The sequence below is a fragment of the Pseudopipra pipra genome, chromosome 1, assembly GCF_036250125.1.
Source record: "Pseudopipra pipra isolate bDixPip1 chromosome 1, bDixPip1.hap1, whole genome shotgun sequence".
NCBI lineage: Eukaryota > Metazoa > Chordata > Aves > Passeriformes > Pipridae > Pseudopipra > Pseudopipra pipra.
The window spans coordinates 139,472,418-139,489,016 of NC_087549.1; the positions used below are offsets into that span (position 1 = coordinate 139,472,418).

General features: G+C 35.5%; 1 protein-coding gene across 1 annotated transcript in view; it reads right to left on the bottom strand.

Moving 5' to 3' along the window:
- The window catches only part of ODAD2 (outer dynein arm docking complex subunit 2), a 78,982-nt gene that overhangs the window by 46,989 nt on the left and 15,394 nt on the right, over positions 1–16,599 (bottom strand). The window contains 5 exon segments of the mRNA XM_064636335.1: positions 1,511–1,665; positions 2,130–2,240; positions 4,109–4,333; positions 4,496–4,705; positions 4,984–5,130. Of these exon segments, the coding sequence (XP_064492405.1) occupies positions 1,511–1,665; positions 2,130–2,240; positions 4,109–4,333; positions 4,496–4,705; positions 4,984–5,130 (848 nt within the window).

Below are 16,599 nucleotides of genomic sequence, written 5' to 3' on the forward strand. Positions count from 1 at the left end.
AAAAATCTGTTTGCATTTGGACAGAATTATTGGCTACAGCTATACTAATAAATAAAACAGGCAAGGGCTCATTCTCTAGCCCTGAGGACGAGAAGCACAACATAGCATCCATATGGCTAAAATCTCTTCTCCTCACAACTCAGGGTGGCCTCGCCCATTCTGCCTAATGGAAACAATCTGTTGCCTGCACTGTTCCCAAGGAGTGTCTGGGCATTGTCTGGGACAGTGCTTGCTGGCACAGGCCAAACTGTGTAAGGGACTGTGCTGGCAGTTGAACAGTACGGATAATCCTAACATAGTGCCTGAACCCTGAAAGGTTTGGCCCTGTTTAGTTTACTAGTAGAGAGAGAGCCATTCAGCCTGTCTCATCATTGATTGATCCAAAATCAGGATACCTCTGTGCAGATACCCAAAGCCCACAGAAAAGAAGGATATACCCTTCTGCAAAGTTAGGTTACCATACTATCAAGAATGCAAAAAGCAGTAGGACAGAGGTAGAAGATGTAAAGGCTGTGGGTTTGGGAACTCAATAAGGACAGTAAAAAAGCCAGAATGTAAACACTTAGAGTGGAAATCTTCCTAATTTTTATCTAGCCTTTATCTATATTTGTGCTTATTCAGCAAAGTACACTAAAATGAGGGCTGCAGGAAGAGGTTACCTCTTACTTATACTCTTTCTAACATATGAGTCTTGCATTCTTTTGTACAGAACAGCATAACTTGTAGGAAACCTAGCACATATGCAGCAGAGTCAGCTTTTTTTTTTGAGGTAAGGTACATGAATATGGTAAATTAATTTTACATGAGGACATTGAGTATTCTCAATGATGAAGCTGTTCCATGAAAGGTGGAGGGTGATAACTCATGCTGTCGCATTCTCAGACAATTACTCAGGACCTTGGTACAGAGAGGTTGTAGGTACCTATGGTAGGACTCTCATCAGTTAATTCCACTCTTTAGAAGCTGGGTCTCCAGACTAAGCTGCTTTCCTGAGACCCTTCTGTAGTCAAGAAGAGCAGCATCAAGACTAACTATCCTAAACTCCAGTATATTTCTAATATGTATTAGACATCTACCCTAGAATGACATCATTTCCTCTCTGTCTCTCTTGATGTAAGACATTAAAGTGTACTAAGAACTCTGTCTACCATTCAGCAGTGATTCCAGCTTGTAAGCTACATGGAGGAGAGAGGATATCAGATATGTCCATGTATCAAATGTTTAGTATGTGCTGGTACACCTCCCGACTCAGTGTCCTATGTCTTAGCTATTCTTTAGAGGCATCACTTGTCTCCATTGACTCTTAACATTCTAGGATCTGAGCACTGTCCACCGTGCCCTGATGAGGTCAGGTGGGAGTTTTTTAAGTACTATGAAACCTAAGTTGAAAGTCCAACTGATTATAAAGAATGTTTTTGACGAACCATGACACAACAATTTTGAAAAAAATAGAGGCCCATAAAATCAAAACACAATCATGTAATAAATGCTTGTAAAATTAAATTGTTACTTTGACACATTTTCTATACTGATAGCACATTTCCAGATTGCTCCTGTCACAGCTGCCAGAAGTTTCTTGTTTTCAGAGTTATCAAGCAGAACAGAGAGTGGTTGTAGACCTCCATGTTGTCTAACCAGGTCACGTATTTGTTTATCTTCTGCACACTATACAAAACAATTAAACATATACATTATATAAAAATGTGTAAAATTATGTCTTCAAAAGCTAGCTGTATTACATTGTAACTAGTAAAATCTAATACAGAAGAAAACAAATATTGTATTAAAGTACCTGAATATGCTAACAACTCACTAAGAGAGTTTGACAGTAAACTGCTTCTGTATATGCAGCAGTGCTTATACTGTCACATTGTCCACTTTGTGAGCAAACAAACATAAAAAATCCAAAGAGGCTTCTCTCCACTGGCTACCCGTGCAATTTAGGACTTGCACAAAAGAAGAACAAGTAGCTATAATATTAAATATGCAGTTAAAATATTCACAACATTTTTATAAAGTAATTTCTTACATATTAGAGAGATAGTGAAATTAAGAAATATTAAAACCGACAACCACATGAAAACAAGGGGCTAATTCTGGCTCTGAGCTACTGATTATAATAAAATTACCTTAAATATGGCACTTGCACAATGCATCTGAAGCTCCTCATGTTCACTACTCAAATTTTTCACCAGGTTCTCAATCATTCCCTCTGTTTTTATTGCAAGCCTGTAACTTGGCTAAAAAGATAAACTGCATCTTTTAAATCCAGTATATTAATAGTTAATAGGTCACAATAACAATACAGTGCTATTCCAGGGTTTGGTATTGAGAAGTCTTGTACTTTGTCACAAGCACAAGTAATCATTGCCTTGAAAATACTACTCATGATCTCAAAGGTAAGCAAATATAGAAATTCTCTGCAGCGCTCTTCCAATCACCTGTAAAACCAGGTGCTGCAATGCCTGTTGTGTAGCCACTTGGCTTAAAGAGAATGCAGAATATTCTGAAAGGTGTCCAGACTCCCTGCTCAGAGGCAAGAAAGTAAAAGGTGCTTCAGAATGGGATCAAGAAGTACCCACCCACTTCTTTGATAACCAGCAGCCAAAACAACAGATCTATACCTAGAACAAGGTTAGAAAAACAGGTTTGTGTCTCATGCAACATGCCTAAATTTGTGTAATTCAAGAAACTAATTTTTAAGTTCAAGAAACTAAATTTTTACAGTGTTCAATAATGTAAAATCTTTTGAAAACTCATGTCTTCCGTGTCTCGAATTCTCCAAGAGAAGGTATTTATATTTTTTACCTGAAGTGCAATACACTTTACTTTCAAATATGATTCTACAAATGGAGGTATAGAATCATAAAAAAATAGAATAATTTAGGTTGGAAAAGACCTTCAAGACCTTTGAGTCCAACCATTCACCCAGCACTGCCAAGTCCACCTCTAAACCATGTCCCTAAGTGCCACATCTACACGTCTTTTGAACAGCTCCAGGGATGGTGACTCAACTACTTCCCTGGGCAGCCTGTTCCAATGCTGGACAACCCTTTCAGCGAACAAATTTTTCCTAATACCCCAATTAAACCTCCCCTGATTCAATCTGAGGCCATTTTCTCTGGTCCTATTGCTTGTTAGCTGGGAGAAGAGACCAATCCCTATGTCGCTACAACCTCCTTTCAGGCAGCTGGATGGTGTTATCAGATCCTCCTCATCTCCTTTTCTCCAGGCTAAACAACCCCAGCTCCCTCAGCTGCTCCTCATCAGACTGGTGCTCCAGATCTTTCTCTAGCTCTGCTGTCCTTCTCTGGACTCCAGCACCTCAAAGTCTCTCTTGAAGTGAGGGGCCCAGAACTGAACACAGGATTTGAGGTGCAGCATCACTAGTGCTGAGAGGGGGTGATCACTGCCCTGGTCCTGCTGGTCACACTATTGCTGATACAGGCCAGGATGCCACTGACCTTCTTGGCCACCTGGGGACAATCTGGCTCATGTTCAGTCACTGTCAACCAGCACCCTGAGGTCCTTTTCTGCCAGGCAGTTTTCCAGCAACTGTTCCCCCAGCCTGTAGCACTGCCTGGGGTTGTTGTGACCCAAGTGCAGGACCCGGCATTTTGCCTTGTTGAACCTCATACCATTGGCCTCAGCCCATGGATCCAGCCTGTCCAGATCTCTCTGCAGAGCCTTCCTGCCCTCCAGCAATTCAACATTCCCACTCTACTTGGTGTTGTCTGCAAACTGACTGAGGGTGCCCTTGATCTCGTTGTCCCCATCACTGATAAAGATATTAAACAGAACTGTCCCAGTCATGTAATCACATATATGGTCATGGTAAAAAATATTTGTATTTGAATTTAAAAACTGAATATACTCAAAGCTGTGAAATCTGCCATGGTTCACATACCACTCCCAGCCATTTAAATAAAAAATACATGGCCTTTACTTCATTACAAGCTGTGACCTCAAAAACACTTCGATCACACAAAGCATCTACTTCCTGATGGGATAACTGCCCTGATTTAAGTGACATTAAAATGTAATACTTCCTTTTAGTAGGCAATTGTTCTAATGCTTAGAAATAACTTAGCTATATGTGTTTACTCACCTCTGAGGCACATTCTTGTAGTGTTCCCACTACTGGGATTAAGATGTTTGCATCTGAGCATTTGAGCCATGTAGCTAACAATGGAATGCCACCAGCTTTGCGGATTGCTTTCTTGTTTTTGGTGCTTTTGCTGCAGCTCCACAGTGCCAAAGCACCACAGCGTGCTATTTCGGTATCTTTGGCTTGGTGTGGTGTCCCCACTGAAACACACTCCAACAGCCCAACCTAAAAAAACCCATATTTTTTAATATCTAAAGGGAAGTTTGATATTATACTGCTTTTTAATTATGGTAAACACTACCACAATAATCACGTATACAACACATGATGTATTTTTTTAACAAGAATACACATATGACAAGGGTACAAATTTTAATGTCTGCTTACCAATTTCCTGATTCCTCCATATTGCCTTACTGTCTTTCGTGCTTGCTTAAATCTAGCAACGTGAGCAATTGTTTCAGCTGCCAAACATTTTAGATCTTTATCTGGAGAGTCCAGTATTTTCACCATGATCTCTAAGCCCCCAAGATCTGCAATTGCATGTCTGATCAGTATATTTTGACTAATTTCCTTCAGGATTTTTAATGAACCAGTCTAAATAATGGGAAAAAACAGATGTTAAACATTATTTAATTATAAAAAACGTTAGCATTGTTTAAAATGCTGGGTTATCTAAAACATCTTATCTTTTATATTTAAGAAACTGAAAGTCAAAGAAATTGATTTCTTTCTCAAAAATCTGAAGAAAAGAGAAAATAGAGGAATGAGTAAAGAAAAAAATCAATTTTCTTTACACTCTATAACTTTGAAAATTGAAACAATATTCTAATAGAAAGGGCATATTCATAGATCTGTTTGACAAAGCTGCTTACCTGACAGTTAGTTTCTTCTGTATCAAGTAAATTAATTAACACTTCAAGACACCCAGTGTCTTTGAAAGCCAGCTGACACGATTCTTGAGCCATATTGAAATCTCTCATTGAACACAGTGCGATTACAGTAGCCGTTGGATCACCTGCCTAAAATAAAGCAAATAATTAACAAATCTGTAAAGTGCTCTTATTATAAAACTTAATCACTTCCACTCATACTAGTAAAATTACTACTAAAGAAGAAACATGTTAGAGTATTTTGATTCTATTGTGTTAAAAAACACAGACATAGAAAGAAAGGGAATTATTGATAAAGTCTGTAAATGTTATAAAGATTCAAGTGAGTGAATAGCTCAGGTGACAAATGACTAATATGGCTTTCTGTGAATGGACCAGTAAATCAGGCAGTCAAGTATTGTGAGCTTTGTACAAGTGTTTTCAGATAGCAAAAGAACACAGATACAGACATTTCAGAGATCCTGTCTGCATTTTTGCATTGGTATTCTAGAGATTCCAACAGGAATCTTCCATTGTGGACGTTTCAGAGGACTTTTTTCCTGAGATTGAAGCCCTTGTAGAAAGTGTTTATTAAAAAACCCTGACATTTATGAACAATAACAAATTGCCACTATTAGATAATATTCAGCTGAGTTATAAAGGAAACGGTATAATAGTTGATTCAGCAGAGGTGGCACATATCCTCTCACTTCAAACTGCCCTGCTACTGTCCTGTGAAACAACAAATGTTATGTCAACTTTGGAAACAGCTCAAAGGTTATCCAAGGCCTTTTAGCCAAAAATATGCGCTGGACAAATTGGTAGATTGTAATAAAGAACAGAATTAGCAGTCAGTGAATATAATATTCTTGCAACAATATGATATACTTAGAGCTCCAAAGAATCTCTTACAAAAGTCACCAAGCTGTGGCAATGGTGATCCAGTTGATATGTCCAAGTGGACTCCATAACGATTTTGACAAAGTCAAAAAAGGAAAGACCTAAGAAAAGAAAGTAAGCCACTGTATTATAATAGGAAAGACCATTATTTGGATTGCAAAGAATGACTGAAGGATAGGAAACTGAGGATAGGAGCAAAAAGTCAGTTCAATAAAGGGATGTGATTTAGTGGAGTTCCATGGATCCGTGTTGAAGTTATGTGATTCAACATACTCGTAAACACCCAGAGAAATGGAAGGACTAGTTAAGTGACAAAGTTTATTGACAATATTATAATTCAGGGCCTGTTGTGACAGGCTGCTAAAAAAATTACCAGGACTAAGAGGGTAGTAAAACAGCAAATGAGAAAAGAGAAATTCTGCACATCAGAAAAAACAATCTTAACTCCATAGATGAAATGATAGTTTTTCAGCTGACCATTAAAAATTAGAAACGATATCTTGAGGCTGGGGGAGATGGCAAACAAATAAACATAATACTGGGACTTATTTGGCAAAAAATATTGAACAGAGAACGTCTCTATACCACAGTATAAATCTACAGTTCACATACAACTTAAAAACTTCAAGCAATTCTACAGCTTCCCCCTCAGGAAGGTTACTATAGCACTGGAAAACTTTCAGAAAAGAGCAGCAAAGACAATCCAAAATTTTTTTAGTCTAAAAGAGGGACGCCTGAAGGGATATCATAGAGGTTGACAGTGTTAGGGATGGCCTTGAATGGGACAGAGAGGGGTTGACTGTCCTATGTTTCTTTTAATACAGATATAATCTCCTTTCATAATGAGGTATAATAGGGTTAAGGTAGTTGTTTCTTCAAATGAGGTAACATACTAGTTGTGAAATGATTCTGTGAAAGTTAAAAATTTTCACTGAAGGTCAACAAAAACATAAATATGTCATTCAATTATTAACCTCCTGTGTTAAAAACAAGTGGCAGCTTGAGAGTATTAGAAAGCTATGTTTGCCCTGTTCTTACTTTGCCCTGGGCAATCTTTTGTGGTACTGGGTTTCTTCTGCCTTGATGAACTATGATAAGAACAGTGTTTCACACTACTATAGGTTATATAGTCAAGTTTCCCACATTTGTGAAAATCAGAAGTCAGGACATAAGAATGCAGAAGATGAACTTTAACCACAGAAAACTTCCATCCTGATTATCGTGTCTCCCCTCCTGTTGCAGTCAGGTTATTGGGATACATTGTCTTCTGATCTGCCCAATACAGGGGGGTTTGAAGGTCATACAAATAATGAAAACAGGATATAACTTAAAGAGTTCTATTTTGGAAACAGAGTATATAAAAAAGACTAGGGATGTTGGATATGAATTTGAGATTACAGTGTAATATTTGATTAAAAGGATGAATTTTGGGATATATAATTGGAAGAACTGCATAGGAACATACCTATTCTCTCTTTTTAGGCACTTAGGCACTTGTGCAATTACCACTGAAATTCTGTGTCTAATTTTCCTTCTTACTGTTCTAGAAGGAAAGCGAAAAGTTGGAGATGATTCAGAAAAGAAAAATTCAAATTATTGTAAGCCTGGAAAATACTTGCATTAAGAGAGACACGAGGAATACTATTTAGTTTATTAAAAAGTAAATTAAGGTATGAATCATTCATAGTGACTAAATAAATCTATTATGAACAGGAGCGTGATCACAGAGAGCTCTACATTCTAGCACAGAGATTTGATGATTTGAAGTTAAAGGTACTAAAACTTAGATGAGGAGTAAAGTGCAAGTTTTCCATTGTGTGGTTAATTATCCTTTGGAAGAAATTATTTAGGAGCGATGATAAGTTTTCCATCAGTGGAAATTTTTCAGTCAAGATTGGAAGATATTCTAAACAATAAGCTCTATTTCAGTCACTGCTACTAGACTTAAAACAAGGAAAAGATCAAAGAACACAACACAGAGAGTTAAACCATATGACAATGGATTCTCTTTTGAACCTATAATATACGTTTAGTGTTAACAAAATCAGGGATGGACCAAGATGAATGGAAATTAGGAGGGCCAAGCTACCACGTAGCTGCAACAGAAGCTGAAGCACATGAACAATGCCAACTGCGGAAGTTACAATTTGGAATACCTAGTAAATCAAATTACAGTATCCACCTCCTGCATGTCTCTGAATTCTAGGGAAGCTTTGGATCCCATCCAGATCTGAACTGTGCTGCCCAAGCCCATCTCTTCTAAATGACAGTTTTGAATCTGTGAAGGACTTTTAGCCAACCCCTTCCAGTTGTGCACATCATAATGAAATACAGAATACTGAAAAACTGACTAAAGTTTGCTAATATGAAGCAAGTAGATCTAGCAAAACCAAAACTTTTGCAGCATATTACTTAAAAGTAAACAGAAACACTATGACAAATACAGTAAAAAAGGCATTTAAATTCAACATGCTCTTCCTACAGTTAGGATAAATGTAGTAGAGAATCACAAGTGAGAAAATCCAAAAAGAATGTAAGAACTACTTCATAAAGTTTGAGACCAGTAACTCACATCAGACAAAACACTTCTTCTAATCAACAAAGTGTATTCTGATAGTACCTCATAATTTTTACTTAAATGTCTTGTAACAATACATATACACAGAATTTCCCCACAAAAAAATATTTAAATATAAAGGTAATTTTTAAACATCTGTAGCATATAGTGTGCTAAAGGAAGATGCCCACAACTTTTTTAAGTTATCTTTTTTTAATCATCGTTATCATCTTGACTTCAGAAGAATGAAATGTGTCTTGCTTTAATAACATATTTTCATCTATTTTGAAAATATGTCCCAGGGTATAAAATAGCGTAAGAATTTCTCAAATCTTTTCATAGGGAAATCAGTTTATCCACACAAACAAAACTAAATTATTTTTTTAAAAATCCATATGATATGATTAAAAGACTATATTGAATATCCTACAGCTCAAAAAAACTAACAGCTCTCCTTTTATGAACTTTGTGGTCTTTTCACATATCTTAGGCTTTGTTATTTACTTTGCTTTGTATAATAAAAACTTTGCAGCAGGTATTTTCAGAGAAGACTTATCTTTTTATTATTTTACATAAACGCAGAAGTATATCACTAACCTGAAAAGTGATGTCTCTTCTTTTGCAGACTGCTTCTCCTAAAGTGAAACTCCACTTACACCTAACATAATAATCCATAATTCCATTATCTTACACGTATAATAGTTGGCATATGATATTTAATATAGACCAGATTTTTAAAAAATAAACAACTTTTATTTTTCTTTTACTAAATAAAAAATAGAATGTATATAAAATACATATATACGCATTTTATTTTTTTGGCTTCAAAAATGAACACACCACTTAAAGTGTTTTTAATGTAAAACCACAATAAAATATTTCTCATATGTGCTGAAGCATCAGTTCCACAAAATAAGAAATATTAGTGACGGTTTCAACAATTCTTTTTTTGTTTCTTGAAGTTATCATTACAGTAAGTACTGCAGTAGTTACAGAATAGATTTTAACATGCATGGAAATAGTTACCTCTCCATTAAGTTGACATAAAATCTGCATCATGTTGTTATACCATTTGAAATCTGATATGTTGGATGCAAATAGACTCTACTGGCAGATCAACAATCAATTTTAAGGCTTGAAATTAAACACAGACTTAGTTAAAAATGTGCCTCTCTTCCTATATATTGGTATAACGTATATATCCATAAATTAAACGAAAATAAACCAGTATCACCATTACACTATCAGTAAAACATCTTCTGTGCAAAGTATGTGTAATGTCTCTGTTATGATACTCAGAGCTTGCAAATGACAATTACAGAACTACCGACAAGATCAAATAAGAACGAAAAGAAAAACACAAGCAAATAAGGACACAAACTAAAATACAGTTACCAAGGAACACACAAGTTCAAACCATAATTTTGTTTGATACTTCTGTAATAATCAAGAGGATAAAATCTGTTAGTCAATGGCAAGCTTTCAACAAATGAAACTAAGAAAGCTAAAAGCATTAAGGGGCCTTTTTTATGCATTAACTTTTACTGTTTTCTACTAATGTTTACTTAGTGTCAGTGATGGCATAGTGAACACTGCCTATGCTAAGGACATAATTAACTAGTCAGTAAGTACTTAGATGTTTTCATACTAGATGAGCTTAATGGATTCTGCTCTTTGGTGCTGAGAGAATTGGCTGATGCCATGACAAGTTTGCAGAACTGTAGATAAAAATCTGTTGTTATCAATGGAACACAATATAATCCACCAATATCACAGTGTTGCCAAACAAAAAAAGCAAACTTTACAGAGAGACTTACACCCAGATTTGTAAGATACAAGAAATCATCCTTCTTTGGTTTGGCACTGATTAAGTTTAAGTGCTGTGTTCATTCTAGTTATCACATTTCAAAAAAGATACTGGTAAAGTTGATAAAGACCAGAGGACATCAAAATATCTCAAAAGTATGATCTTCACAGAAAAATGGAAGGAACTGGAGCAGTTTACTCTGAGGTAGAGCATAAGGAAGTGGTTTAAAGGACAGCTACAATGGCAATCATCTGTTCACCAGATCCAGTGTGAGTAAGACAAGAAATAATTGGGTTAAATAGCATCAGGGCTGATCTATGCTAGGCAAATAAATAAATAAATAAATAAATAAAGGTAAGGATATTTGAATTTTTGAATATATTCCTTGCAGCACTTACGAAATCTCCACAACATGAAAGAAAAGATAGAGAGATATTTGTCCAGAAGACACACAAAGAATTGATGCTGTTTCAGAGGCAAGCAGATGGAGTCAATGACCTCCTACATTCTGCTCTAGTCCTATTTTCTGTTGTTTATTTTTTGTGAACTTTTATTGCCATTAAATTTTGTAAATATTAAATGGTTTTGATATTTCCTTCTTTTCTTTAAAAAGAGGATTGACCCATAATAGATAACATGATTAAATACAGAGAATAGATAGTAAAATAGGCTTAAGATTTCAATAGCCCATGTCCCATCCCAATGAAACCCTTCCCAGTCAATACAAAGCTTTAAGTGCTGAAATGATGATCTCAGTTCAACGGGCTAGGAAAGAAAGACACAAAATTTCCTCTAGAGTCATCTCTGGAAGGGGTAAACGCCATTAAAGTTTTTTTGCAGATGATCTGCCAGCAGGCAGAAGCATTAGCTCTACAGGCAGTTGAGACTGCACAGGAGCTGTGCAGGAGACTGCAGGGTATCTAATCCAGTACAGTCCACTGTATGGCTCTCCTACCCTCCCTGTTCCTTCTGCTTGAACCCTCTGACATCATAAGTGGCATAATTAGGCCACTTTGGGTGACCTACAGCAGAGATCTGTATCAGAGTTCAGAATTGTCACAATTGCCACTAGGGAAAGGGCAGTTTTAAGAAAAAGGCACCACTTATACCTGGACTCAGGATAACAATGATCTTTGAGTCCTTTGACAGAATTGCTTCCTGCTACTGACCAGGTGCCTTTTCCTCGTATCGCTCTTCCCCTCTTTCAACTGAAACCTAAAGGCATTATTGGAGTACAAGTAATAGAAGTACTCACAAGATTATAAAGAAGATTATTCCAAATTTGTTGCTCAATTTGTAGTAAAATGAATCTCCATGCATGGAAATATATAAACATTACAATAAAGTTACAGTGCATTTCAGTTTCTTCAGAGAAAGCAAGATTAAATAAAAACAATTATATAGTTTTTGGCTCACAAACATCTCTATAAATATGGTACCTATTTGAAGGGGGTTTTAATTAATTTATTTAATTTGTATTACGATTTAGAGTGAACATGACTGAATGCAACCAGAAAATGAAATATCGTTTTACTTTGCATGGCAATGTCAAGAATGGGTTTTTTTTGTTTAGACCTACGTTTGAAATTTATTTTTCCAGAGTAAAAGTTTATTTACTGTATTAAATAATTCCTGGATAGACAGAATAATGTGCCTGTCTGTGACAGCATGTCCATGACTGAATAACAAGAAAGAAAATTGCTGTTTGTGGGCAGTTTTGTCATTCTTCTGTATAATAAGACCTAGTTTTAATTATGAGTATATATAATCAGAATGGCAATTACCATATACTTGACAAAACTAAGACCAAACGTACCAAATCAACATATTTTTAGAAAATACCGAACAAACAAAATAGCATAATGTGATACCCAAAAGACAGTAGGTCAACTGATATTGTTATACCAGAAAAATTTCAATTAAAATTCATTAATGGAATGAAAAAACTTCTAGAACAAAAACACTGTTTAAGAGGAATCCCAGGCTAAAATATTATTAAAATACTGTCATTTTTATAAAACGAGGAATCCAAAATAAGTAGTAAAGTATGAAACAGAATTCTTAGTTTAATACTTTGTCAGTTTTTTATTTTCTGTTAAACTTGACTCTCTCAAATCACAGCCCCTTTTGTAATTTTCTGCTGGAAAATAATTCAAAATTTAAATACATTTTGATAAAGCATAATGAAAGACTGAGTATTGCAGTACAACATGAATAATATGCTTCAGCAAGGCAGTTTTTCTATGCTAGTGAATCTCTAAACACTCTGAGTTTTGTTATGGTTTATATATTAGTTCCAATATTTCATTTTAGTTTATAAAACATACAAGCTGCAACTTGTTAAGACATGAGTTATGGACAAGTATAACTGAGTTATGGAATAATTCCCTGACCCACTTCCTGAATCTTCTGGCGTTCTTTAGCTACAGCCTGGCAGTATGTAAACCATACAGATTAATATAAGTAAAGCCAGTGGAAAATCACAGGCATCATGAAGTCTCAAAATCCAAAACATTCACACTGGACTACAACAATGCACAGAAGCTGCAGTTTTAATTGCAGATTAATACCTTGACCCTGACCCTACACAGTGGCAGAAGTGACATATATGTCATGACCCAGATACAGTGAATATAAATTGTCATATTTTATGAAACTGAAAAGAGTTTCCAAACAAAAGAATAAGTCTATTATTTTCTGCACGAACCAGAAGGTTTTGTTAGGCAACCGTTGATTCTGTCTTGAAAACTCTTCCAAGAAATGTATCCATTCCCTTAACTTTCCTTTTCTGATTCATAGTAATTGGATTCTACTATAGAGAAGGCAAGACTCTAACAGTTCATGTGCAAACATATGAACTTTTACTTCACTGGACTAGGAATAATAGATTTCCTAGTAACTTCTCAAACCTCAAACTTGGAAGGAAGTGAAATGGTGACCCCAAAACCACAGAAAACCTGGCCAAGGTAATATATAATATCTCTAACAGTGCAAGTTTATCTTCTACTTTTTTGTGAAAGTTTCAGTTTAGGAGTGTATTTCCTCCCCAGTTGCATCTAGACAATTTTGTTAAGACGCTTCATTTGAGGAAAATAAAGCATATATGTTTTTAAAAAGAACATGCTAAAATTAGAAGGAAATAGAATTGAATGAGAAAAGGGTCTAGGATTAAATTTTAAAAAGAAAAAAATCCTACACAAACAGCACTATTGTTACCAGTATTTTAACACTGAATTTAACATTGTAAACCCTGACTGGAGACTTTGAGATGAGACATATGCTGTCCATAACACAGATGTACTATTGACCTTGTGTGACAGTGTCAGACCTGCCTAAGCAATTTTGACTTTGCCTAGTAGTTGGCTCACAAAGAGGATAAAAGCCTTAATGTTATTACAGCTATTTTAATTTTATGTATCCAACTAATTTGGGAAACCAGTGGAAGTGAATCTGAGGAGAAAATTTAATGAGGTTGAACTAGGAAGGATCTGTGCCTCTACAGTCTACTGGAGAGCTCACACACTGTTGAAACAGAAAAGACATTTTAAACTAGCAAAAAAAAGATTTTGCAAGAAAAACAGAATGATAGCAATAGTTTATGAAGAACTAAGAGACAGGTGTCCTCTGGAGAAATAAAACAAAAACAGGGCTTAGTGAGAGCATAGGAAAAACAAATATAGATGAAGACATGGCTAAAGCACAGGCTTGCCTCTGAAATAACTGTGTGTATAGTGAGCTGTGATTAAATTGAGCCTAGTCAATGTGGAACACCTAAAAGCAATGAAGAATATTGTTCTGTCTACTTAAAACTCTTTGTAGCTTTCAGACACAATTCTGTTCTAATTCTTTAGGAAAGATAATGATTTGATTATCTAGTTTGTGAATATAAAGCCTGAAGTCACATTCAGACAGCTCTGGCAATTTACTATTATTTTAAAGGTACTATAGTTACAGTGTCAAAATCATAGTTCATTAATTTAATTACCTGCTTTTACAATAGAATACAATCCTGCAGAAAGAGAATCAAACATCAGTTATTTTACATTCTTTTCCTCAGTCCTTAATGTTTGACATACCATCTCTTCTTTCTCATCTTTTATTGAATTCCACTTTTTGTTTGCTTTTTTTCCCTTTTATTTCTAAATTGTCTTTCATCTCATCAGCTATGAAACTCGTAGGAATGTGTGACCCTCTCAACATTAATTAAATCTCCACTACACAGAAATTCACCAGAGTTGGTGTTAATGGTCAAAATTCAATTGGCTGTTATGAATTTTATATGTCTCTTGTGATGAGGAATGGTTGTTTGTACAGTATTTTGAGGAGAGAGCTATTCGAGTGCTTCAGAGTTGCCAATTATAATAATAATTTGAGAGTTCACCATTTGCCAATATTTCCTACCTAGTAAATTTATCATAAAAGTATTTCTTTTTCCTGATCAGCACAATCTAGGTTGTTAGAAAATACATATCTTAACTATAATATGCAGTTTTCCTATATTTTTATTTCCTTTTTTTTCAGTAATCACATTCTTTACTGAATTTTAAAATAAAATCTTGGCTAATACTGGAAGATGAGAGCAAGAGACGTTCATGAAGAGTAGAGAAGAGAGTGATATGAAGGCTGACAGGTTAGCCAAGGCTGACAGGTTAGCCTAACATGTGCTTAGAAACACTAGCAGGTGGCACATGATTCTGTCAGATACATTTGGTATTTTCTGAAAAATAACAGTCTACCACTTAGCCAAACTACAGGAAAATTTATTTTCATTTGAATAACCTTCAATTTACTCCACCAAATACTTTCATCATGGAAGGGGGAAGATTTATTGTTAGACATTCTACTAATAAGATCAGGTAAACTACCTGCAAAGTTGGTCAGTCCTGAAAAAAAATTATTACATATTACACAGCGTCAAAAGTATTTTACATACAAAAATATTTTACACACACTTATATGTGCTCATTTTGTATTTAACAGCTAAAATATAATCTCATGCAAGTCTGACTAACATGATATTATAAAGAAAAACAGCATGATGTGCAATATATGTTCTACACAGATTAGGTACTTTTACTCCTGCTATTAGATTCTGACATTTGCACCTATTACACATATAGGGCCAGATTTCAAGACTACAGACTTTGTACTTGCAGTTCTCTGTGCAGTTTGCTATTCAGGAACATCCATAAACACCAGAGATTTTTTTCTATGACTATGAAAAAAATTTTTAGCAGTATTACAATGTGCAAAATAAGCAAACAAATGCTTGGTACTTCAGCAGGTACATTGCAACACTAGCACTACTTTTTTCTTGTCTTACTAAATTTGAAATTACTTTTTTGAAACTTTAAGCTTTAAAGTTTCACTTTAAAGGATCAGTATTTGAAGACCCATTTTATCCCTTAGGCTGGGATGTTCATGTCTTTTTTTGAGGTTCTGCATTTTGGAATAAAATAGAATTACTTTTCTACTACTCCCAAAATACAATTGATTTCTTAACCCATTGTTCATGAAGCTGATTTAAATTCTTATAATGAGTGTTAGTGTAACTTTTCATTTGCACAAGAAAGTAATAATTTTTTTGAAAGGCTGGATGTTTTCTATCACAAAATTTTATGAGGAAGATATCTATTTTTCAGGTATATAAAACCTTACACCTCAAGTATGACAAGTCTCATCTTCGACATAAACTGTGACTGACATTATATTAAGGCATAGTAGGGAAGTGTGCAAGCATTCAATTATTGACTGCCTCCTGCTTACCCTTGATGCAGAAAAAAGTCACACTGCAAACCTTGCATAGAGAGTGCAAAATAACTCCACACACACATCCAACTGCAATTTAAGACTTGGTCCTCAAATGTTCCAAAATATGCTCCCTGTTACTGTAATAGTTTAGATCCTCCTTGTCCACATTCCTGAACTTCAGGCATACATGGATTTCCCGTACCTTGGTTTGCCCCAAGTCCCTTAATCCCAACTTCCAGATGTTTCCATGTTTTTTCTTGGGAAATAAAACTACTCCATACAGTTTATCAAAAATACCTACAAGAATCTCTGATTTGAGATCCTCTTAGCTCCTGGCAGAGTCTCCCTGCATCATTTCACTTTCTATTTGACTTTCTGCACTTTTAATCTGCACCTTTCTTCTCCAAGAATGTAGGACCCACCACTCCTTCCTGCAAACCAATACACAGTTGCATGTTGCTAAATGATAAATTTGAGCTTTCTGAGAAAATAAACTGTGCCTGTGGTGCAGAGGCCACACTACACCCTCCTGGCTCAGGTCTGCCTGTACTGTAAAGGGGAAGCAAAAGTGATGGGCAGTAGGTCTTGTCCAGCCAACAATCAC